This window comes from Schistocerca serialis, chromosome 12 (genome assembly GCF_023864345.2).
Source record: "Schistocerca serialis cubense isolate TAMUIC-IGC-003099 chromosome 12, iqSchSeri2.2, whole genome shotgun sequence".
In the NCBI taxonomy this organism is placed as follows: domain Eukaryota; kingdom Metazoa; phylum Arthropoda; class Insecta; order Orthoptera; family Acrididae; genus Schistocerca; species Schistocerca serialis.
The window spans coordinates 82,735,838-82,762,746 of record NC_064649.1 but is presented as its reverse complement, the minus strand read 5'-3'; the positions used below and the strand labels follow the sequence as shown (position 1 = coordinate 82,762,746).

General features: G+C 40.2%; 1 protein-coding gene across 1 annotated transcript in view; it reads left to right on the top strand.

Moving 5' to 3' along the window:
* Positions 1 to 25,979, top strand: part of LOC126427954 (uncharacterized) — a 62,166-nt gene extending 36,187 nt beyond the window's left edge. The window contains exons 4-6 of the mRNA XM_050089843.1: positions 9,175 to 9,330; positions 22,765 to 22,913; positions 25,956 to 25,979. Coding sequence (XP_049945800.1) covers positions 9,175 to 9,330; positions 22,765 to 22,913; positions 25,956 to 25,979 — 329 coding nt within the window. The remainder of the gene's footprint in view (positions 1 to 9,174; positions 9,331 to 22,764; positions 22,914 to 25,955) is intronic.
* Positions 25,980 to 26,909: the final 930 nt, after the last annotated feature.

Sequence of the window (26,909 nt, the reverse complement as noted above, 5' to 3'; positions counted from 1 at the left end):
TTAGCATATTCTAGTAAAGGTATGGGAAGTTAATGCTTCCTGATTTGTGTCTGAAAATTTAGAAGTCCTTACACTAGCAAAAATGTGAAAATCAAATCAAATTGAAATCCCATGCTGGGCACCAAGAATGCAGTGAATTGAGAATTCTTCAGTCCCTTGCATAAAATGACATGCAGATTATAAATTATGTTGCACCATGTCAGGAGCCAATAATTAAGTGACATCAATAATTATGTCAAATCAAACAGTAAAAGGTTATGAGATTAAGAGATTGATAACCAAATGGAACAGATTGTTTAGATGATTAAAACATGAAATATTTGCTCTTATTAAGCACTTTTTCTGCATAAAATTACAGATCTCGGGGTCGATATGATGGGGCGTGGGAACAACTCAGTTATTAAGGGGCAGGAGGAGGGCATGAATTACCCCACCATTCTTTGTGGTCATTTGTCTTGTGGTGATATTGGTGGTAGAGATTGGGTCAGTGTGGTGTGTCATCTCCTAACAGAAACATCTTGCTGTCAGCTCTTATCGGTGAAGCCCCTGGAACGGTCACCACCTTTACTGCTCACGACAGGTTGCCTCCGCCAAAACAGTGATATCACATTGTCTGGAGCTGGATATCAGGCATGGAAACTAAAATGCTGAGTTGACTGTTTCATTCCTGAGCACTGGATCATATGGATTTGTCCATTTAACCTGGAAAAGGAAAAGAATAAGTGAAGTGTTGGCAGAAGAGCCAACACTGTGTTGCTAGAGGAGGCCGAAATGCACGCGTTTAATTACACGCAGACTGGCATGAGGTCTGGAACAGGTCAGAGAAATAAGACTAGCAAAACAGGAGGTACTGGTAGAATACTTAACTTTAATCCACAATTGGAGAACATCGGTCTGACGGTACAGGCAGCATAAGATAAATATCTATTGATAATGGCGCCTTGCTAGGTCGTAGCAAATGACGTAGCTGAAGGCTATGCTAACTATCGTCTCGGCAAATGAGAGCGTAGTTGTCAGTGTAGCATCACTAGCAAAGTCGGCTGTGCAACTCGGGCGAGTGCTAGGACGACTCTTTAGACCCGCCGTGTGGTGGCGCTCGGTCTGCAGTCACTGACAGTGGCGACACGCGGGTCCAACGTATACTAATGGACCGCGGCCGATTTAAAGGCTACCACCTAGCAAGTGTGGTGTCTGGCGGTGACACCACAATAAGTTACTAAGTAATGATGAACATTAAGATTGGAGTCAGGGTCAGATACAAAGTCACTGGATGGAAGAACCCCATATCCTCTTGTTTCTGTGCTGTCTCACTGTCTCACCACCCTCCTAAACTCACAGACCTTTCCAATTTTTCCTCCTCTCGGTGTTGTTTTTGAGGGACTAAATTTGCAATGTTGCTCAATGCCTGAACGCTGTCTCGTGACAACTCCTCCCAGTGTATAGTGGAACTTTTCTATCTTATGTGGGCTGATGTGTGACTCAAGAATTGGCATCATCCTCAGGTTTTCACTGTCAAGACTGTTACCAGTGTTGATTGCACATTGTTCCAATGATTTTCTGCATTCCTTAATTGCTGTGAAAACAGCCACACAACATTTATATGTAACGACTATCTGTGCATGAGACCTGGACAGTCTCATGTTTGTGCATTGTTTAAGAATCTGCTGGAATTTGTAATTTATAGGAAACCTCCTTACTGTCACAAAAAAAAGGCTGACTTATTCCACGGTTCTTTAGTTTCACATGTCTTCTTGTGCAATTTCTTGGTGATTTGTGTCTGCACTCCATCCCAGTGCCTCCAGGAGTACATTTACATCTACATCTACATACATACTCCGCATTCCACCATACGGTGCATGGCGGAGGGTACCTCGTACCACAACTAGTATCACCTCTCCCTGTTCCACTCCCAAACAGAACGAGGGAAAAATGACTGCCTATATGCCTCTGTATGAGCCCTAATCTCTCTTATCTTATCTTTGTGGTCTTTCTGCGAAATATAAGTCGGCGGCAATAAAATTGTACTGCAGTCAGCCTCAAATGCTGGTTCTCTGAATTTCCTCAGTAGCGATTGACTAAAACAACGCCTCCTTTTCTCCAGAGACACCCACCCTAGTTCCTGAATCATTTCCGTAACACTCACATGATGATCAAACCTACCAGTAACAAATCTAGCAGCGCGCCTCTGAATTGCTTCTATGTCCTCCCTCAATCCGACCTGATAGCGATCCCAAAAGCTCGAGCAGTACTCTAGGATAGGTCGTATTAGTGTTTTATAAGCGGTCTCCTTTACAGATGAACCACATCTTCCCAAAATTCTACCAATGAACCAAGGATTACTCTCTGCCTTCCCCACAACTGCCATTACATGCTTGTCCCACTTCATATCGCTCTGCAATGTTACATCCAATCGATGTGACAGTGACTGTGTCAAGCGCTACACTACTAATGGAGTATTCAAACATTATGGGATTCTTTTTCCTGTTCATCTGCATTAATTTACATTTATCTATATTTAGAGTTAGCTGTCATTCTTTACACCAATCACAAATCCTGTCCAAGTCATCTTGTATCCTGCTACAGTCACTCAACGATGACACCTTCCCGTGCACCACAGCATCATTAGTCATCGGCATGTGTCTCACTTTTTAAGGCGGTGAAAATGGCCACTGTCAGGCAGAAGTTTCATACACCTCTAGGTATGCATTCTTGACACTTTTCTGCTTGCATTCTATTTTAGTGCCTGCAGAGGTCCTCAGTTATCTGCACGTTTCGCATTGTCTGCGAGGTCCTTTGCAGGGTCTCCATTTTTAAATGAGGTGAGGACATCCATCAGGCTATCCCCTGCAAGATTGTATAAAGCGTCTGGAAATGTCTGTCTGGAAATGTCTGGCTTTTGTCTCAACATGGGCTGCTGGCACTGTGAATCAGCAAAAGTAGCCCCCAGTGGAGATATCACAAGTTCTTCATGGGAGGACAGACTGCCATTTTCTTCTTCATCATTCTGACTTGTCCGACCACAGTGGAAGTGACTGCAACTGCTGACCACAATGATGCACTGTTGCACTGTTGGTGTACACTTCTACCAACTTGGTGCAGATTGATGCTTCATTGCTCCCATTCAGATGCAGATAACAAGTTACCACGCACTACTCCACTATACACTGAGGTGACAAGAGTCACGGGATAGCAATATGCACGTAAACAGGCGGCAGTAGTGTCGCGTACGCAAGTTATAAAAGGACAGTGGATTGACAGAGCTGTCGGTTGTACTCAGGTGATTCATGTGAAAAGTTACCCGACATGATTATTGCTGCATGATGGGAATTAACAGACTCTGAATGTGGAATGATAGTTGCAGCTAGATGCATGAGACTTTCCGCTTTGGAAATTGTTAAGGAATTCAATATTCCGAGATCCACAGTGTCAAGAATGTGCCATGAATATCAAATTCCAGGCATTACCTCGCAACACGGACAATTCAGTGGCTGATGACTTTCACCTTGTAAGGTAACAGGGGATAATATGAAGCTCTTTCAAGTAGTTCATAATTTAAATTTAAAGCACAGCAGCAGGAATAATATGTTGGGCAAAATAGACCAGAAAATACTTGTTTTGTGTTTTGATTGGTGTTGTAGTTCCATTGCACAGTGTTTTGTCTTTCTTTTAATTGCAATGAATTACAAAATTGTGCTAATAAATGTGTATAAAATTATATAATGTATATAGGTTTAAGTATTTAAATCTTATAAAAATTGTAAACGAATTGTGGCCATGTTTAGGGATTATTTTGACTAATGTAGTGTCGCATGACCCGACTCAGGACTGTGGATATGAGTGGGAAAATCGGGGTCTTTGGTGGTTGACCATTGTGGTGGTAAGTTGGGAGCGGCAAGTGCTGTGAGTGTAAGCATGGACACCAGTGTATGTGAAGGAACGACGTGAAAGTGTGAAGGTGCGACACAATAAACAGTGTATGAATTGCACCGATTATTATTTATACAGATCAGATTTATTTGTGAACTTAAAAATGAATGGCCACAAGGTTAAAGTGTTTCTTTTGAATAAATAAGTTTCAATCTGAACGTGTATAGTTCAATTCACTGTTGTTCAAAAGCTAGCCAATATATGACTCAATAGTAGGGGCGCAAATGCAACCATTCACTGCCAACCCCCTTTGCAGATGAGACACGTGAAAAAGTAGGTATTGAACGAGCCCAAGTACAGTTGCAACTTAACGACTGAGAGCATGCAGCATTTGTGTAGAATTGTCAGTGCTAACAGAGAAGCAACATTGCATGAAATAACCACAGAAATCAACGTACGCCGTACGTACTGAAGAACAGTGCAGTGAAATTTGGCATTACTGGGATATGGCAGCAGATGACCGTCGCAGGTACCTTTTCTAACAGCATGACATTGCCTGCAGTGCCTCTCCTGGGCTGGTGACCATACCATTCGGACTCTAGATGACCATAAAAATGTGGCCTGGTCAGATGACTTCCGATTTAAGTTATTAAGAGTTGGTGATAGGATTCGAGTGCGGTGCAAACCCAGTGCAGCGATGGACACAGTTGTCAAAGAGGTACTGTGCAATTTGTAGCCATTCATGGACTTCATGTTGCCAAAAAATGATGGAATTTTGATGCATGACAAAGCATCATTTCACCAAGGCACAACTGTTTGCAAATGGTTTGAAGAACATTCTGGACAGTTTGAGTGAATGATTTGGCGATCCAGATCACCCCACATGAATCCCAATGAACATTTATGTGACACAGTTGAGAGGTCAGTTCATGTACAAAATGCTGCACCAGCAATACTTTCACAATTATGGATGGGTGTAGAAGTGGCATGGCTGAATATTATTTCTGGGGACTTCCAACAACTTGTTGAGTTCATGCTATGCCGAGTTGCTGCAAGACACCAGGCAGTAGAAAGTCTGACATGATATTAGGAGGTATCCCAAGATGTTTTTCATATCAGTGTAAAGTGGAGTATTTGCAATAACTTGTTGGCTACATTATTTTGTTTTGGCTCCTTTAGCGGGATACTACATCACTGTGCCACGGGGATTTCATGGTGTAGAAGGACTGCAGACATGTGCTTGCGAACAAACAAAGAATTAATTATGCAACTTGATTTTTAAAGGTGATAATTAAAACTTTGTTACTATCCATCATTGCCTTCACAAGATAGTAAATATAAATGTAGTGTAACTAGGGCCTCCCGTTGGGTAGACCGTTCGCAGGGTGCTAGTCTTTCGATTTGACGCCACTTCGGCGACTTGTGCGTCAATGGGGATGAAATGATGATGATTAGGACAACACAACACCCAGTCCCTGAGCAGAGAAAATCTCCGACCCAGTCAGGAATCGAACCCGGGCGCTTAGGACTGACATTCTGTCACGCTGACAACTCAGCTAGTGGGGGCGGTCACAAGATAGTCATATCATAACTGCTTTCTTCTGGAGTGTAAATGCCCCATCCCTGTAAACTGGTGAAATCACTGCTGCAAAAAGAAGGACCATTAGCACCCCTACAGAATCTCTCCCTTATGTGAAACACATAATTCCTTATTTAAAAAAAAAAGTTAGTAACAGAAAGGCAAATTCGTCATTCAGTCACACTATGATTGCAGTTGGCTTTTGGCTTTTGGGGGAGTGGAGGCAGAATGAATCTGTCCTCCCAGTGAGGGCCCATGGCTGTATGTTCCTGATCACCATAGTGATTCCATTTTGCACTTACCTCGTGAATCATTTGATTATCTGATATTATGTGGGTTGAGTATTATTTTTTTGAATGCTTTTAAACAGTAGAACATTTCCTTTTGTTGTTTGACCTACAAAACACAATGCACTGAGATCTGTGACCTGTTAGCACCAGTTCGTACACTAAATGAAACACACTGTGTAAAATTCCTTGTAGTTCAGTTGGGAAATGATATAAAATATGTTCAACAAATAGATGAAATAATCAAGGAGCTAATTTCACTGTAACATCCCATTAGAAACATCTCTCATTGTGGTGATGTGAAGACTGGTTCGCTGGTTTATTTTATATGGTTTTACTACCCTTTCTCTTATGGAATTATCTTCTGGGGATTTGTACCTCAAGAAAATGAAGTGTTTATTCAGCAGAAGCAGCCAGTAAGAATGTTGCATAAAGTGCAGAAAAGTCTTCTTGAGGATCTTAGGATTCTTATACTAACTTCTCAGTTCATCTATTATTGATAATAAAAATTAGTTTCAGCTGTTTTGTGATCTATAGTCATGACACAAGACACAAAAATAATTTTCATGTAGATTTTGCCTCCTCATTTTGGGGTTCGGAATAGATTTATGTACTCTGTTGGGAAGATACTTGACAAGCTCCATCCAACATAAAACAAAAAGCTGGAATTCTGCACAATTTAAAAAAAAGAAAAAAAAAACATGTATCACTAGCTACTTTTTCTAAAATTAGTGGATTATTTAGATTCAGGGATTGAAAAGTTGTAACTACTTGGCAAGTAGCAGTGTTCATTATAAAGCACCATGATAATTGGAAATGCACTGTAACTGAGACTCGGTATTTGCATATATAAGGAAACATTGACTTGGAAAAATACCATTGTAATCAAATAACATTAAGCTACTAACTGGAGATAAAGAGCACCCAGATAGTAAAACTGAGAAGACGGCAAGTTTTTTCAGAGTAGCAGATTTCTAACTAATTTACTGGATTAAATGTAGATGGTATAAGTACAAGTACGAACGTCATTAAGCAGTATAGTGATAGTTTGTTGTTGCAAAGGACATGTTGTCCAGAACTGGTATGCTGACTGGGCAAAATGAGTGTGACCGTGTAACGCCGGAAATGCATATCCTCCTATTTCCATCTATTGTACTATAATTTGTTTTCCTTATTTTTGTTACCTGAATATATGACATTTCTGTGTCTTTACATATTGTAATTGTTTTACTATTTGTATATATATATTTATGCACTCATGTCGATGTATAATTGGTTTGTTTCGTGAATATTATTTGTATTTTTACGCTGGGTCTTGCCTAGGGAAAACTGCTATCAAACGATTACATCGATGGGTCGTGTGAAGAATCAAAGTGTGTAGGATCTTTGGTAGTGTTAACTCTGCCGCATGGAGCGCGGGCAGTGAGAGTCTGGCGGGAGTAGCGAGTGGAGCAGGTGTTGTGTGACGCTCCCGCGAGTTGCCGCGCTTTCAGGGTTTGGCAGCATGTAATTGCGCTCGACTCGCGATGATAGTTTCTGACATGGTGTCGCGGACGGGAAGCATTAGCTGGCGCACATCAAGAGCCCATTTCGCCTGGTGACCGTGTCGAGAAGAAGGCGTGCCAACATCCAGCTTCTGCAACAGCGACGGCCGACAATGAGTGACTGTCGCCACCTCCTCGATCGACGGCTTCAAACCTTCAATCAACCAACAAGGAAGACTAAAAGCACGTGAAGTTTCAGAACTGTATGGCAGACCTCAGCTTTTCAAATTGTTCCATTTGCCTCACAAAATTACAGCAACTTAGCATGAACCTTTGTTGCTCATTGTCCCAATTGCATTGCCAAGCAGGGTCCCTTCCTTTTCCGAAATGAACCCGAGTGTCGTCGAAATTCAAACGCCAGCATTAAAATAATATAATTAGATTTCACTGCTTTAATTTCAAAGTTCAGTAGCTGGCTACAATATTTAGGTTACACGAGCACAAATTTAGAGTGCGAGTTTTGTTAGCATATTTTAGCTTACCTGTGACTGCAGCTCAGCTTGGTACGTACTAAATTTTACTATTGTTAATAGTTCAGAATCATTTAATTCAAGTTCAAAGTAAAATCTCTTGTTTCTAAATTGCGTAGAGTCAAGTTGCTTTTGAAATGATTGTTGAGGTAGTCCAAGACTAACCGTATTTTACTGGATTTCGATGTGCTTCAGAAAGAAAGCTCACTATTAACTTCAGTCACTAAATTAACTTTCGATTTTCCGGTTTTATTAATTCTTTTGCTAAATTAAGTCAGAGTGTAGCGAAATTTATTACTTCTGACAAACTTTCAGTTTTCACACTACATGTGTCAACCTTCAGTTGCCACGCTTCTAGTGTTAATTATATGTGTAATAACCTTTCTTTTTCAGTTACTATAGTAATTGTCCTTAGGACTGGCGACCGTGATTTCCCTCAAATCTCAAATATCTAATTACCGCTAGTTAATTGTTAATGTAACGGCCGCACATTTATTTTCTTTATTAACTTTACCCCTTTTCAAAATTAATTTCCACCAGTTTCATTTGCATTTTTCCTTTCATTTAGATGTAACCCTTTCCTCCCTCTTTACCGATAGATTAACTTCGGTGACGATTGCTTTTCCCAAATTTCCATTAGGTACACGCGGTTTAATTTTTCACTGTCATTAAGGTCGATAAGTGAGGGGGGAGGTTACAACCACTGAGGCAGTCATCCCACCATTGGACCAGGTTGAAGATACAAAGTTGGTAAAACATTGTGTCCTGCTGCATGAAGAAATCCATAACTGCTTGCTGTACATCCTCTTCCAACAAGAATTATCAACACTTCAAGCCTTTTTAAGGACTGAAGTCATGGTAATCACATGGGGAGAAATGTGTTACTAACTTCTGCATTATGAGACTTGTGATATGGGGGCATAATGTGTCAAGTTGCAACCAGCACAGAACTTGGCACACCATTCCATAATGGTGATTTTTGACAGACATGCTGCCCCATGCACATTCTTCATTCTCTGATGTATTTCTACTGGTTTTTGTCATTTGACAGTCAAGAAACGAATAACAGCATGTTGGTCCTGTTTGGATACATTTGTTAATAACATCATTGTTAACTTTTCTGCATTTACCACACGCACATCGGAAGGACATAGACGCCGCACTAATCCCTTCCTGCATTCGGTGTTTCATCAGACTTGCACAGTGTTGCACATGCATTGTGGCAACTCCCTCAAATGGAAACTTTTTGATTACCTCTTATAGTTTAGTATACAGATTAAGTTTATTGTCTTTTGCTAAAGTGTAGTCTGACAATCCACGTCCTCGAACGTTCTCCTTCTGGATGGGGTCTATGGAACATTATTAATGAATGACTGACAGAGTGTGTTATTGAATGAAAATGGTAGTTACCAGTGATCTTGTTTTAGGTACACCTGTCGTTATTGACAACATTCGTACCAGGTCCTCAGAAGCACTGTTAGATGCAGCAGATGTAGTAACACAGCGAAAGTGGGAAAGAAGACCAGCATATCGCGGAAAACTGATGCCCGCTGTTATGGAACCGTGGGCTGCACCAGAGAACGGTAATCACTGTCTACCATACTAAAGTTTCCACAACAGTTACTTTGTACTGGAAGTATGTCATTACTTGTATTTAAACAACTTTCACACACCTGAGAAAAGATTGATATAATATTAATTGTTCTATTGCTTCTTGACGTAACAGTTTTATACTGAGTTACCTGCCTTGAAACCAAAGTGCTGTATATAATCTTTTTTATATAAAAAACTGTTTACAACACTTTTGTACCTAACAAGTTATAACGTATACTCTCTAAAATGATTTATGTGAATTACCTCGTCAAATGTTACAAAACTGATTTAGAAATTTATACATTTCCTCATTTTTGGATAAGTCAACTCGTTTTTCTCCTTTCTATTACTGATAAGTTAAACTTTACCAGTTTCATGTCATCCATTGTCTTATGATCACAAAGTAAGGTGAGATGCTCTTTTTATCAAAAATGAGTACAATACAACAGTCAGTTTGTATTTTGAATTCTAAACAATAAATAATCATTGTCATTTTCTTTATTTTGATTTCTTCTCTACTCCAACTGTGAAACTGTCAGAAATGATAATGTAAGGGGAAACACAGGATGATTAAATTGCATCAAAGAATAAATAATAGGAAGTAAATGAAATCTAAAAATAAATTTATGATACTTTCACAACCCTTTCAAATATCCTGGCATTCTATATACTTCACAGGGCATTTACTATTCTGTGGTGGTTGTTTCACATAGTAATAAGTTTTAGATTAACTATGATTTACACAACCGCAATACAAGACAGAACAGTACTTTCCATTTAACTCTGCATGCTTATCCAGTATTCAGAGTGAGGTTATGTATTCTAGTGCAAAGATTATCACTGAGCTCACCTTTGACATGAAGACTGAGCATCCTGGTTGACAACAAACAAAAACTGTTAAAGCGAACTGCAGTATGAGCACAATGTACTAGGTGAAATACACAGAAACATTGCAGGCATACAGTTAATACAAACACTTGTAAGTTCTGCATAGCACATATACACTGCTGGCCATTAAAATTGCTACACCACGAAGATAACATGCTACAAATGCGAAATTTAACCGACAGGAAGAAGATGCTGTGATATGCAAATGATTAGCTTTTCAGAGCATTCACACAATGTTGGCGCTGGTGGCGACACCTACAACGTACTGAATGTTTCCAACCGATTTCTCATACACAAACAGCAGTTGACTGTCACTGCGTGGTGAAATGTTGTGTGATGCCTCGTGTAAGGAGGAGAAATGTGTACCATCACGTTTCCAACTTTGATAAAGGTCAGATTGTAGCCTATCGCAATTGCGGTTTATCGTATCGCGACATTACTGCTCGCGTTGGTCGAGGTCCAATGACTGTTAGCAGAATATGGAATCGGTGGGTTCAGGAGGGTAATACGGAATGCCGTGCTGGATCCCAATGGCCTCGTATCACTAGCAGTCGAGATGACAGGCATCTTATCCACATGGCTGTAACAGATCGTGCAGCCAAGTCTCGATCCCTGAGTCAACAGATGGGGACGTTTGCAAGACAACAACCATCTGCACGAACAGTTCGATGACATTTGCAGCAGCATGAACTATCAGCTTGGAGACCATGGCTGCGGATACCCTTGACGCTGCATCACAGACAGGAGCACCTGCGATGGTGTACTCAACAATGAACCTGGGTGTACGAATGGCAAAACGTCATTTTTTCGGATGAATCCAGGTTCTGTTTACAGCATCATGATGGTTGCATCCGTGTTTGGTGACATCGCAGTGAACGGACATTGGAAGCATGTATTCGTCATCGCCATACTAGCATATAACGCAGCGTGATGGTATGGGGTGTCATTGGTTACACATCTCGGTCACCTCTTGTTCGCATTGACGGCACTTTGAACAGTGGACGTTACATTTCAGATGTTTTATGACCCGTGGCTCTACCCTTCATTTGATCCCTGCAAAACCCTACATTTCAGCAGGGTAATGCACAACCGCATGTTGCAGGTTTTGTACGGGCCTTTCTGGATACAGAAACTGTTCGACTGCTGCCCTGGCCAGCACATTCTCCAGATCTCTCACCAATTGAAAACGTCTGATCAATGGTGGCGGCGCAACTGGCTCGTTTCAATACACCAGTCACTACTCTTGATGAACTATGGTATTGTGTTGCAGCTGCATGGGCAGCTGTACGTGTACATGCCATCCAAGCTCTGTTTGACTCAACGCCCAGGCATATCAAGGCCATTATTACAGCCAGAGCTGGTTGTTCTGGGTACTGATTTCTCAGGATCTATGCACCCAAATTACATGAAAATGTAATCACATGTCAGTTCTAGTATAGTATATTTGTCCAATGAATACCCATTTATCATTTGCATTTCTTCTTGGTGTAGCAATTTAGATGGCCAGTAGTATAGATTGCAGCCACCTGAAAACAGAGTCTGTACAGTGTTCAAAATCAAAGTCAAAGTTGTCAACAGATAGTGGCCAGCTCGTCAAATGTTCTGTCTAAGCGATCACAGCAAATAATGGTTGCTCTGAGGTGTGGGGGCACTGTCATAGACAGTCGGTGGTCATGGGATCCCACCAGATGATGAGATGCGTGCATCAGGGACGTAGCTTCTTCTGAGAGCACTGCCTGTGGTGACTGCTTGCAGGATGCGACAACACCGCTGGTGAGGGCTGCAAGTTTGGGACAGTCTATAACAGTTGCGATACCTCCAGGCCTCTGTGTCACTGTCAGAGATGGTTCCACTAGCTCCCCTCTCTGAGATGGCACATAGTGGCAGAATTGGCTCAGTTTGTGCCTGCTCTCCTTCGGATGTGGGGGTGCCACTGCTGCAGCTGGGTACAGAAGGGTCTGTATCTCATCCTCGATGATCTCAGGCCGGATAGAAGCTGACACGGCGAGGTCTGTGCCACTCACAGAATGCAGATGCGTGGCTGCTAGTTCTGTAACAGAGAAAGTCGGGTGTGCTATAACCCAATCAGTGGCCCATCAGTCAATGGTGGCCTACCTTCGGTGGGGTTCGACATTGTATGGACCAGGTGGGCATGCTATTTCTGGTGGCACCTCTAGAGTTGGCCCTCACTGGAGGATCCCCAGATGGTGGCTGTAACCCAGGTTGCTCAAACTATTGATTGATTGATTGATTTCTTTATTAATCCATGTAACAATTTACATTGTGTGGATTTCGTCAGCAAAAACATATACAATACAATATACCTACAATTATACACATAAAATTAGTATTTACACACATTTTTGAGGTATCTTAAATTAGTTTTATATCCTTATGTAATTTGTAATTTTCTTATAGTACTGTACAATTTTTGATTACATATCATAATTATTTCCTCATGTATTACAATGCAGGCTACTTTAATTACACTACATGTTTTAATTCAGATAGTCCGTTACTGCGTAATAACTTTTATTTAATAAAAAAAATTTTAGTTTTGTTTTGAAATGTCCGATTGTGTCAATATCTCTTATTTTTTGGGGTAATTTATTATATAATTTAACAGCATTGTACAACAAGCTCTGCTGAGTTTTAACTTTATTTTTCCTCTCTAGATGCAGATTGAATTGGTTTCTAGTTTCATAGCTGTGTACTAATGAATTTTTCATATAGCAGTCAATATTTTTTTTTTTTTTTACATACATAACACTTTGAAAAATGTATTCACAGGGGACAGTTAGGATTTCCAGCTTTTCGAAATGTTCAAGGCAGTGAGCCCTACTGCCACTCTTGGTTATTATACGAATTGCTCTTTTTTGTAATTTGAAAACTATTTGAATATTTTTACTGTTGACTCCCCAAAATATTATTCCATAGGTAATAACAGAGTGGATATAAGCAAAATATACAGATCTGACACATGTAGTATCACAAACTGCAGTCAGAATTCTCAGAGCATAGCATGCTGTAGCGATTCTGTTACTAAGTATTTTAATATGTTCTTCCCACTTTAACTGACTGTCAACATGCATACCAAGAAATTTTGTGTAGTCTACACATTCTATAGTTTCATTGTTTAACTTAAAGTTGTTAAAGTGTGGTTTTTTGCAGACATAGAAGTTAACAGCATTTGTTTTTTTAAGATTTAGTGTTAGTTTATTATTGGATGCTCACTCGCGTACACTGTTTAGTGTTTGTTCGGCTTTTTCTTTTAGTGCATCTGGTGATTTGTCACTGATTAGAACATTTGAGTCATCTGCAAACAATATTGTTTGTCCATGCTTGATGCTCTGTGGGAAGTCGTTTATGTAAATGAGGAATAGTACTGGGCCAAGGACACTACCCTGTGGGACACCTATATTTACATAATTTGGGTCTGAAGTATACTTTACAATATAGTTTGAGCAACTTGAAATATGTGAGATTTCAGTTATCTGTCTTCTATTTTTTAGATATGACTGGAACCACTTTTTCACAAGTCCCCTAATTCCAAGTTCATCTAACTTATTTAACAATATGTTGTGGTCTACTGTATCAAACGCTTTAGTTAGATCAAGAAATATACCTGTTGTGTAGTTCCCTTTATCTAATGCTTCTAGAATGTGTTTTGTGAGGTGTGCTGTTGCTGATTCTGTGCTTTTCCCTGATCGAAATCCAAACTGGTCAACAGACAGTAAGTTGTATTTATTTAAATAATTGATTAGCCTATCTTTCATAATAGTTTCTAATATTTTTGCAAAGCATGATAGTAGAGAAATTGGCCTATAATTTTCAATTATTCCTGCATCACCTTTTTTGAAGAGAGGTAGTAATTTCGCATATTTTAAATAGTCTGGAAAGTAGCCCTGCTTGAAAGATTGATTTATAATATCAACTAAAAGTGGAAGTAGGCTCTTGATACAGTCCTTAATTATAAAAATGGGGACTTCATCCAGACCAGCTGAGTTTTTGTTTTTCAGTTTGCTGACTGCTTTATAGACTTCTTCCTGTATTGCACCCATCCACACCAGGGTGCCTGTCTGATACCACTGACAGACTGGAAACCGTCACAGATGACAGTCTAGCAGTGAGAGTGAAACGAGGAAAGTCTGAGGCTGCCTCCCTCAGAGCAATTCAGCCGGGCTCTTCCTGCAAATGGTGTGGCCCTGTAGGTGGCCAAGAAGAACATAAGGGCATCTTCCAATGGCCCAAATTTTGCCACAGCCCCCATCTTCTCTTCTAAAGTTCACAACATCTGCTCCAGGTGCTAGTTGGATTAGCGGTGGAATGGTGCTGTGAGAAGGTTTTGTATCCCTTGCTGCTCACAGAAATAGGGCAACTGGGTGTAGCCAAACTGGAGGCCTGATGGCTATTGGAAGGCCCTCGATTGCAAACATTTGCAAAAGGGTTGGGGTTGGGTTGTTTGGGGGAAGAGACCAAACTGCGAGGTCATCGGTCTCATCGGATTAGGGAAGGAAGTCGGCCATGCCCTTTCAAAGGAACCATCCCGGCATTTGCCTGGAGCGATTTAGGGAAATCACAGAAAACCTAAATCAGGATGGCCGGATGCGGGATTGAACCGTCATCCTCCCGAATGTGAGTCCAGTGTGCTAACCACAGCACCACCTCGTTCGGTATTTGCAAAAGGGCCCTGATCACTTTAGCAGTAGCCGTGGAGCATATGAGGTTGATATACAGAAATTTAGAGTGTGAGTCCACCAGAGTTTGAGTCCACCACTATGAGCCACATTTATGCAAGAAAGGACAACTGAAGTTGATATGGAGATGCTCCTGAGGCAAAAACGCCTTGGGTTGATGCAGACTGCTGCTGAGCACACGCGGTGCAGCACCCTAATGCGATCTCGATGTGTGACTGGGTGACAGCTGTTTTGTGTGGGATATGCCTCAATGAGCTGCATGTTGGAGTGCAAATACTTTGTGACACAGAGCTGGAGGAATAAGGACCCTAGGCTATTGTGTTCCTTTTAATCTTAATGTAGCTGACACTATCTGGTTCAATATATGGATTATATAATTTATATTTAAATCACGTCCTCCAAACACCATTTTCTTCCACTGGTCCAAGAGATTGTCTCAATATCTTACTTCCAGATATGCCCTGTTGCTTTTCATCAAATTTTGTTAATTTTCATCTTTCAGCACCTTAATGTGAGCACCAGCCTTACTAAAACTTTATACATCATAACTTTAGTTTTCCTGAAGCCTTTCAGTGTCACACATTTTCCTAACAATGGAGGACTCAGTGGAGACCTCAGCAGAAGTCTGCAGTTTCCTCTCCTGGAAACATTCCACCTTGTAGCCTTTCTAGAAATGCGTGCTGGGCAACAGTTTTCTTCATGTAAGGGCAGAGGAAAAAGTTGCTGAGTGCCGTCTCAGGAGAAAGGCAAAATGTGACTGTTCAGAGAAGCAGCATGTTTGACTGTGTTCACCACAGGAAGACTTGGAGCACTGTCATGGACCAAAAGCACCCCCTCGAGCAGCATTCAGTGACACTTCGTCCCAATACCCTTTCTTAACCTCAATAGGAGCTTTCAGTAGTGTTGTCTACAGATGGTTTACCCCTTACATACATAATCTGTTAGCACCACACTGTGGCAATCCCAAGAAGCACCCATTATCGCCTTGTCAGATGATAGTTGAATCCTCACCTGTTTCAGCAGTGGTGAGTGTGGTTGATTTACTTTTTTATTAGGTTTTGCATAGGCTCATATAATTTTCCCCTAAGTTTAATAAACATGACAGATACACATAACAGAGTGTTTAATCCCCAATAATATATTTCCCTTCACTATTTACAACAGTCTGCCAACGTTAGGGTAACTTTTCAATTCCATGACTGTAGGAATCTTGTGGTTTTGTGGAGATGAAGTTGCCGAGCCATGTTCAGAGTGCATTGTCATCTGGAAAGGTTGAAGGTTGCTCAATAGAGAGTAGAAAAGATGAAAATCTGAGGGCGCAAGATCTGGTGCATAAAGTGGGTGTGGAATGACTTCCCAAACCAACTGCTATATAGTCACTTTTGTCAGTTTAGTAGAATGCAGGCGGGTGTTATTGCAGAGTAGCATCACTTCACGAAGTCTTTCTGGTTGTTGTTCTCAGAGTGCAGTGGCAAGACATCTTAGTTGTTGACAATAAGCATTAGCAGTTGTGCTTACACCTTGGGAAAGCTTTTCATAATACCCACACCATCGCTGTTCCACCAGATTGTGTGAATGCACGCAGATCTTCGTATGGCGAGTTTCTGCTTTGTTTGGGCTCAACAATTCCTTTCTTTTCCTTCTGTCAGCATAAAGACACCATTTCTCGTCACCAGTAATGATACAAGGTAGGAATGGGCAGTGTTGTTCATGAGCCAGTTGATAATGCACAAGCAGAGGTACACACATGGCCACCTGCTCATTTTTGTGATTTTGGCTAAGAGTATGTGGTACCCATACTTCCAATTTCTGAACCTTCCCCACAGCAACAAAATGTCACACGGTGATGGAATGATCACAGTTGATCACATTTGCCAGTTCTAGAGTACACTGATGTGAATTGTTGTGGATTAACACATTTAAACAGTAATCATCAAATCCCAAAGGTCTCCTTGAATGTGCAGTCACTAATGTCAAAATGATCCTCTTAAAATGAGAAAGCAATTTTATTGCTGTGCTCTGTACGTTGGCATTAGTCCCATACATGGCACACATGTTTCTGGCTGCCTTCAATTCAAACGGAAGAATATTCTGGAAATTGCACTCCATTTTTTAACATCCACAGCTCCATTCACTATATCTCCAAATGACAATAGCACCAGTGAACTACAAATAAAAAATAATCATCAATAAATAAACCCATAGCAACCAGACTACCAATGTGCAAAACAAAAACACTATGAATTTATGTACCAACCTAATATTTTGGGGGCATAAAGACACACTCAGCACTCACCCTTGGTGACTAGGTAGCAAAGGAATTCATCGACATTGACACAACACAGTTGCTGTATTTCCATTGCTGTCTCATTTTGGTGGGTTGTCACAGAACCCAATTGGTGACAATTTTTGTCATGTTCAGAACGTCATGCAGGATGTTGATTTTCAATTTTTCCACTATCACCTTGATTGTGATACACAGCACTTTGAGCACTGGCTCCACCACTTGTCTTGTGATTCTTGGTTCTTCAAAGAAAAATGGTCTACCATTTCATTCCTTGTCATTTGGACTTGTTTGACCTTGGGCCCTTCGAAAGGGCATGTCCGACTTCCTTACCCATCATTCCCTAATCTGATGGGATTGATGACCTCAGTGTTTGGTCCCCTCCCCCCAAATAAAACAACCAAACAACTTGTTTGACCACATTGAAGTATCAATGCTATCCAACCACTGTGTCATACAATGCTGCATTGATGCCGTATGGCATGCCTAGCAAAGTGTGACTCATAAATAATTCCTCTCCAGTGAGTGCTTCCCCCTCCAACTTGACAACCTGTGCACTGCCATCACAGCCTCGTCGCAGCCATAGCCACGACAGCCAGTTGCAGTGACAACACTCATCCTGGGTTTGAGCCCTACATACTCCTTATAAGCAAATGTAAATTCAAATTATTTATGTTATATGTAACATTTGTTAGAAATGCTAATTCGGAAAAGGCAAAGTGAACCCTACAGTTTCTTTTCAAACTCTGAAGTATTTGATTTTATCTTTTTATTCAAAGATTTAAAAACTTCTGAGGGAATAATAGAACTAAGCCGTTTTGTGGACACACCTATGATTTTTGGAAGGAAGAATTTTGTCTCCATATACCGTGTCATCTACCAAAAATTGCTTGAATTTTCAGTGAAATGAATTTCCTCACCATATTGTATCTATAATTTTTGTTACCTTCTTCATTGCGGACAGCATTCTAACACTTTTCTCACATAGTGTTTCCTGGTGAACAACATGATGAAAAGTTAAAAAAAACTCTGCTTTTCATAATTGACCAATGAAGATATTTACACTAGCAATCATTGCTGGTTTAGTGCCACTGCAAGCTGTAGAGAATTTTTGAAAACCACCAATTTTGTTAACATACTTCTTAACAGTATGAAAAATATCAAAAGCTGTTGTTCCTAGCGACAGAACTAAAGCAAGAAATTCTTCATGCACAGAAAAGTAGTATATTATTGTGTGAATAAAAATTATTTGTTGACTGTGATTTGTTCAATCAGTATTCTCAACCAATAGTTTGCAATTAAATTGTTTAGTTTCCTGCTATGACCCACACCAAGAAATATACTTTTAACAGCATTATGTTATAAAGCAGCTATTCTTAAGTATTAGTGACATCATCATTACCAAATGCTTTTTCCATATTTGTTGCACATTCTTTCTGAGTATGCCAGTACCAAAACATTTCTGATTTTTTCCGAGTACTGTGCATACCACGTAATACTTGATGGTTCAGATAACTTCCGTATTTCTGTTTTCAACTAATCCGCTAAAGTTCAACATCTGTCACGAGAGCAATGCCCATGTGTTCCTTCAAGGAGTGAAGAGAAATGGTGAGCAAGACCCCCACCTTTGTTTTGACTTAAGTGCTTTTTACATCTTAAGTGTTACAAGTTTTTCGTCAGTATTGTATACAAAAAAACTTAAGTTTACATTTCTCGTCCTTTTTAACATTCTCAAAAATGGTAACAACCATAGTAACATCCAGAATCAAAACAGAATAATAGTCACAATAGCAACCAAAATTAGAACCATAGTGATAGAGAGGTATTAAGGAGAGTGAATCTGAATAAATTGTTGAGAGCAACATATGCATGTTAAGGTTTGAGAACATACGCTTTGAGGAAGTGTTCAAAAGAAAATTCTGCCCCCCTTGACCGCAGATAAAGAAAATTATCGTATGCTGTGGTGTGATTGTGAGTACACAATGTGAGTAGAGTTGGAGGGGGAAATGCTTGTTGGAGGGAAATGGCTCATGAGCCACGCTTTCCAGGACTGCCAGATAGTTATATTATTTCAGTATACACTGCTGCGACATTGTTCCTCTTCAGATGGAGAAAATGAATTACTATGTGATACTCCACTTTATTGGCCTTCCGTGCCATTTTATTTTGACATATGTAGCGGCCTTCTGCACTGTGGCATAGGAATTTCAGCTGCACTGAGACTACAGACTTGTATCTTGTACTGAACAAAATATTAATGATATCATTTTTTGAAGAAATGATTTTGCCTATTGGAATGCTGTAATTTATTATTTGGCTTTTTTATTTTATCCCAATTCCTCTTTTAATTATTCCCTGCATATATTTAAATTCACTACCAAAATTATTATTGGTTTTGGACACTATTCAGGGTTCGTTTACAATTTTTAAATCACTTTCCTTAAGAGGGAATTGTATTTCTTGTTTTTAATACGAGGGTCGTCCACAAAGTAAGTTCCATTTGGTTGTATAAAACAAGCATGTACAGATACAAAAAAAATATTTACTGTACAAAGATCTACAACTGTTAAACTACTTTTCTACATAGCTTCCAAAATTTTGTAGCCACTTGTCATAGCTTGGCACAAGTTTTTGTATGCCTTCTTCATAGAAGGTTGCCGCCTGTGTATTCAACCATGTGGTAACATGTTCTTTCAGCTCTTCATCATCGTTGAAGTGTTGACCACCAAGGACAGATTTTAGGTATAAGAAGAGATGAAAGTCACTAGGAGCGAGGTCTGGGCTGTACGGTAGATGATCAAATGCATCCCAGTGAAATTCCTGAAGAGTTGTTTGGTCACATTCATTGTGTGAGGTCGAGCATTATCGTGGGAAAAAAAAACACCTTTAGACAGTAATCCTTGGCACTTGTTCTGTATTGAGCAGCGTCATTTCTTAATGGTCTCACAGTAACCATGTGCATTGATTGTTTGGCCTCATGGTAAGAAATCAATCAACAAAATGCCTTTTCTGTCCCAAAATATGGTGCACATGACTTTTTGCAGTGACAAGATTTGCTTAGGCTTAGCCTTTGTCGGGGATGAAGTGTGCCTCCATTCCACTGATTGCCGGTTTGTTTCAGGGGCGTCGTACGATAACCAAGTTTCATCCTCCATGACTATCCAAGAAAGGAAACCATTGCCTTCTTCATTGTAGCATGTCAAATACTGAAGTGCACTGTCCATCTGTTGTTTTTTGTGTTGTTCAGTAAGAATTTTGGGTACCCAATGTGAGCAAAGTTTTCAAAATTTCAGTTTTTCAGTAACAATTTCATGAATTAGTGATCGTGAGATTTGCGGAACTTTCATAGCAAGGGCACTAAGTGTAATCTTACGGTTGTGCTTAACCTTCTCTTCAATTGTGTGAACCAGTTCATCACTAACCACAGTTGGGCATCCATTTCATTCTTCATCATGCACTTAATCACATCCTTCATTGAACTGTCTGACCCATCTTCTAACCATTGAATCACTCATAGCATTTTGACTGTAAACCTCACAGATTTGCTGATAAATTTCCTGTGGTTTAACTTTCTTTGCATTTAGAAAACGAATGACTGATCTGGTTTCACACATGGCAGCATTTTCAATTATGGCTGACATAATAAAGAAGTACTACAAAGCACACACTGGCAGTAGTGATCTGAGAATGGTGTACATGTCTTCTCCTTGATTCAGAGTAACTGCCATGCATGCTCAGAACTGCAATCATAGTGCTGCTACGGATAGAAATAGAAATTGAACTTACTTTGTGGATGACCCTTGTATGACATCAGTCCTACTTCTCTATTTGTTCTAACAATCTTATATAATTTGTTTTTTCTTGTGCATTATACACTCTTAAGACAAAAAAAGAAGAAAGAAAAAAACACACCATGAAGGAATTACCTGACTGAGGCATAAATCAGTAGATGTGATGTACATGTATAGACAAACAAATGATTACAATTCCAGAATAAACAGATGGTTTATTCAAGAGAAAGAGATTCACAAATTGAGCAAGTTAATAAAGCACTGGTCCTCCTCCAGCTCCTATGCAAGCAGTTATTCTGCATAACATCAGTTCATAGAGTTGTTGGATGTCTTCCTTAGGTACATTGTGCCAAGTTATGTCCAACTGCTGTATTATATCGTCAAAGTCCCGAGCTGGTTGGAGGGTCTGCCTATAATGCTCCTAATACTCTCAATTGGAGAGAGATCAGGCTAATTTGCTGGCTAAGATAGGGTTTGGAAAGCCTGAAGACAAGCAATAGAAACTCTTCTGTGTGCAGGTGGGCAATATCTTGCTGAAATGCAATCCGAGGAAGGCTTGCCATAAAGGGCAGCAAAACAGGGCATAGAATATATTCAAACATGTCTTCAGCCTGGAATCATTGATTGGAAAAGAGTTGTCTTCAGTGATGAGTACAACTTCGAATGGAGCCACAATGACAAGCAAAGACATGTATGGAGATGCACTTGTCAGCAATGGGATACCAATGTGACTGTCGTCTACCATACAGCCCAACAGCCAGGAGTGATGATCTGGAGTGCCATTTCATTTCATAGCAAAACCTCTTTGGTTGTCATCCACAGCACCCTTACAGCACAGTGGTACATTGACGATATTCCATGCCCTGTTTTGTTGCCCATCTTGGCAAGCCACCCTGGACTTACATTTCAGCAAGATAGTGCCTGACTACACACGACAAGACTTTGTACTGTTTGTCTTCCATGCTTGCCAAACTCTACCTTGGCCAGCAACGTTGCCAGATCTCTCTCCAACTGAGAATGTTAGAAGCATTATGGTCAGGCCCCTCCAGCGGTCTCAGGATTTGGACAATCTAATACCCCTTAAGAGGACATCCAAAAATTTTTTGCATCAATGCCAAGCTGAATAACTGCTTGCACAAGGACTAGAGTTTGACCAGTGCATTATTGACTTGCCCAATTTGTGAAGCTCTTCCAATTCTTCTGAAACTTTTTTTTTAATAGAGGGGAGGGAGAAGTCCTTTGAAGGAGATAAGGACTCAACTATGTGAACAACACACCACATTTATTATCCACTCTTTCAGCTCTTCCAACTTTCTTATAAAAGTAATTCGACTCTAGTTGAGTCCATTAGCAACAGAGCACAAGCTAATATTTTTCAAGGACTGAGAAGAAATTATTGGTAGTCTTTTCAAATGTTTCCATATAGTATTGATCTTAAGTGATTCAGGGAACCCAGGAAGAACCTAAATTTGGATAGCTTTCAGAGATTTGGGGCCACCTTATCCAGAGTGCAAGTCTACATCCTTATACACAGTGCCGTCTTGCTTGGTGGAACTTCATGTATAATTTAGAGGTCACAGGGTCAAAACTATAGTAATCCATGCAACTGTAGTTACATTACCTGTTAAGAAATGTAATGGCATAATGTTGTTCACTTATGGCAAAATTCTGTGAAAATACACCATACATCTCTACAAAATTGTAATTTATCTTTGGGTAGTCTGAAATAAATGCTGTACATTAATAACATTACACCATTTTCAGCTATATCAAAGGATGATAGAGTGTCAACAGTGTTGTCAGCTTACACAAAATCTGTACCTCTTCAACGCCGCCGTGAAGAAGACCCGAGTAAAAAAGATGCAGATGCCATGTCTGTTTCTATATCAGAGAGTGATACTGGAGACATAGAGGTAATACATTCACTGATGAAACCACATTAGGGAAAGAAAAAAAACAGGTGTAAATGTTGTTAAATGAGAGATTTTGGACCATCTTGGGCATTACAAGTGTCAATTAAATTATGGTAAACCTATATACAACACCTTATTAATTGGTGTGGCATTACATATGACAATATAATTTGTGAAGTAAATATTTACAAACATTAAAATAGAGTATGCAATATGTTACTGATTACTGATATTTCACTTCCTAATTTTTAGTACACTAATAGACATGATAAAGTCGCACCATTTACTTGGCCTCAATTAACAATTCATCAGCTTCATAAGGACTCAGTTCTATCAGAATTTTTTCAATTTTTGTTTTGAATTATTGATCTCGTAGGTCACGTGTAAGAGCCTGCCATACTGTTTCAGTATATCAATACTGTTTTCATTACGACATTTGGCCGCACTTCCTATACCTGTCCGTGGCACTTCATGAATAAAGTGTGCATTGTGAACTGTTGTATTCACTAATGTCCAGCCAGAGCACAACACAGTTTATATTACTCACTCACCTTTTGTTGGTACATAGGCTGCAACCATTCACTCTGCACACTGCAACAGACTTTACCTGAAAGAAGGCGCAAATCATTGTTAAGGGTCATAGGATCCTAGCCCCACCAGAAATATTGTGGTATAATTTTATTCTGTCTATTTTTCAAAATAATTTAATTGGATGCTCACCAAGCAGCAGCAGGACACATACATAGAAAGACGATTGTAGTTAGGCAAGCTTTCGGAGCCAGTGGCTCCTTCTTTGGGCGGAAGGGTTGAAGGCGAAGGAAGAGGAATGAAGGAAGAGGATTGGAGAAGTCTAGGAAAAGGGGTAGATTTTGGAAAAGTCACACAGAAATTTAGGTCAGGGGAGGCTTACAGCATGGGATGAGAAAGAAAGACTGATTGTTGGGGTCTCCATCAGACAAGATTTGAAAACCTGAGAACTTAAAGGTGGAAGACAGAATAATATGCAAGACAGAGATTATTGCTTACAAATCATGCATGAATTAATAAAAGTGAAAAGCTAAGTGCATTGTACGTAACAGAGGTGGGAGGGGGATGGTGAAAAATAGATGGGTAAGACAATGAAAGATGTAGAAAATTAAAACTGAGTAAAGAAAAGATTAGTTACTGTGAAGAAATGCTGAAATGGAAGAAATTAATGTAAATAAAGGCCAGGTGGGTGGTGACAAACAAGGACATGTTGCAGCGCTAATTCCCACCTGCAAGTTCTGAGAAACTGGTGCCTGGGGAAAGAATCCATATGGCGCATGTGTTGAAACAGGTGCTGAGGTCACGATTGTCATATTGTAGAGCATGCTCTGCAACAGAATATTTTGTGTTGCCAGTATATACCCACTGCCTATGCCCATTCATCCTAATTCATAGTTTGATGGTAGTCAAGCCACTGTAAAAGGCAGAACAGTGTTTACATAACAGCTAGTACATGACATGTCATTTAACAGGCGGCTCTCCCTTTTATAGTATATGTTTTGCCTGTTTCAGGGCTGCTATGCCTGGTGGCAGGAGTGTGCATAGGGCAAGTCTTCCAGCGGGGTTGGTCACAGGGGTAGGAGCCATAGAATAGGGAGATGGGTGCAGGAGCAGCATAGGGTCTGACAAGAATATTGTGGAGAATGGGAGGATGATGAAAAGCTATTCTAAGTGTTGTAGGCAAAATTTCAGACAGAATGGATATCATTCCAGCTGGTGGGCTAATTACTTGCAGCGAAGGCAGAGGTGAGAAGGGTGGTGTATTGCTGTAAAGTGTCTGCTGCAAACAAATATGTTTGCCTCGAATGCCAAGGCTATATGGAAGTGAATGTTTGACATGGAAAGGATGACAACTGTCAAAATGTAAGTACTGTTGTTTGTTGGTAGGTTTAATGTGGACAGAAGTGTGTTGCTGGCCCTCAGTGAGGACAAGATCAACATCAAGGAATGTAGCATGGGATTCGGACCATGTGAAATTTAATTGGGAGAAGGTATTCAGAGATTCCAGGAATTTTAACAGGTCAGCCTCACCATGAGCCCATATAGTAAAGGCGTCTCAATGTATCTAAACAAAACCAGGGGCTGAAGACTTATGGATTCCAGAAAAGCCCCCTCCAAGTGCCCCATGAAAAGATTTGCATAGGAAGGAGCCATCATGGTTCCTATGGCCATACCCCTGATCTGTTTGCATATCTGCCCCTCAAATGTGAGGTAGTTATTGCTAAGTATAAGGTTGATTAAGTGAGTAGGAAGGTTTTCATAGGTTTGGAATCAGGTGGGCACTGACTGACAAAATGTTCAGCAGCAGACAGACCATGTATGTGGGGGATGTTGGTATAGAGGAAGGTGGCAACAATGGTGACGAGCAAGGTGGTGTGGTGGGAGTGGGATGGGCAAGGATTTCAGATGTTCTAGGAAGTGCTTAGTATCTTTGATATAGGAGGGGAGTCCTTGTACTATGGGTTTCAGGCACTGATCAACTAGGGCAGATATATGTTCGGTGAGTGCTTTGAAGCCAGCAACTATAGGATGGCCAGGATGACGGGGTTTGTGGATTTTACGAAGAAGGTAAAAGGTGGGGATGCATGGTTTCGATGAGATGAGAAATTCTATGGATTGAGGTGTTAGCCCTTGTGAGGGGCCTTAAGTTTTAAAGAAGGATTGCAGGTCAGTTTGAATCACAGGGGTGGGTCAGACAGCTGGCGTAGACCTTCTCTAACATGCTCCTTTTAGTCAAGTACTACAGTGGTAGATCCTCTGTCTGCTGGGAGGATGATGATGGATGATGAAGTGTGCAAAAAAAAAGAAAAAAAATTAATTACACTATTGACATGTTTAATTTTTATGAATTCTGCAGTGAATGAATTGTCTTTCACTTTTAACTTACGTCAATTCCTGTATCCTCTTTGCTGTTGAGATTTACGCAATTTGGCTATATACTTCTTCTTCCACCATAATTAGTTCTCATTTTTGACCATGTGTACAATACTGATTTTAATTGGACTTTCTCTTCAGATGCAGGCCGCTACAGTGACATGACATTAGCATAATGCATGGAAGAAGAGAAAACTTTCGTGGTTTTGTACTAAAACGGAACTCTCACACTTCATACTTCCGTAAAAATTATTATTCAGACAACACAACGTACATTTCACACTTCTCACAAGAATATGTCCTCTCTTCACGAGAACTAAAGACAGAGGCTATCTAAAAAATTGACAAAAATATTAAATGGAGTTTCCATCATTTGTCATCCGCCTTCCAGCATAGCATAATACATCTTTGACAATGCTTACAGTGGCTGTGGTAGTGTTTATTGTCATTGGTGATAACTTTTATCATAGCATGTTGGGGCTTTTCCCTGTGTACCTATGCAATTGCCCCCACACTGTGCGGTGACATGCAATGGAGGTGCACAGTGTTTTGTATACACTTGTACAACTTAAATTTAAATTTTGCCAAAAGGGGTACAATGACCATTATTTGTCGTTATATTTTTCTTTGTATATTGGGTTGGAGATGTCAGCTTGTCTTGCTTACACATTGTTGTTGTTGCTGTGGTCTTCAGTCCAGAGACTGGTTTGATGCAGCTCTCCATGCTACTCTATCCTGTGCAAGCTTCTTCATCTCTCAGTACCTACTGCAACCTACACCCTTCTGAATTTGTTTACTGTATTCATCTCTTGGTCTCCCTCTACGATTTTTACCCTCCATGATGCCCTCCAATACTAAACTGGTGACGCTTATCTTACAGGAAATACATAACTTACATACGGAATGATAACTCATTAATTATTTACATGAGAGTACTGCGAGAACAGCTACTTGTCCTTTTGGCAACATTGCCAGTCTCTGTGCACATGCACACAAAATATATTTGTTGACCATGCAACAGCTGTTAATACTCCATGTATCATTGTGTACGGTTGTTCGTGCTTCCATTCGTGCTTCTAGTGTCATTTTCACACT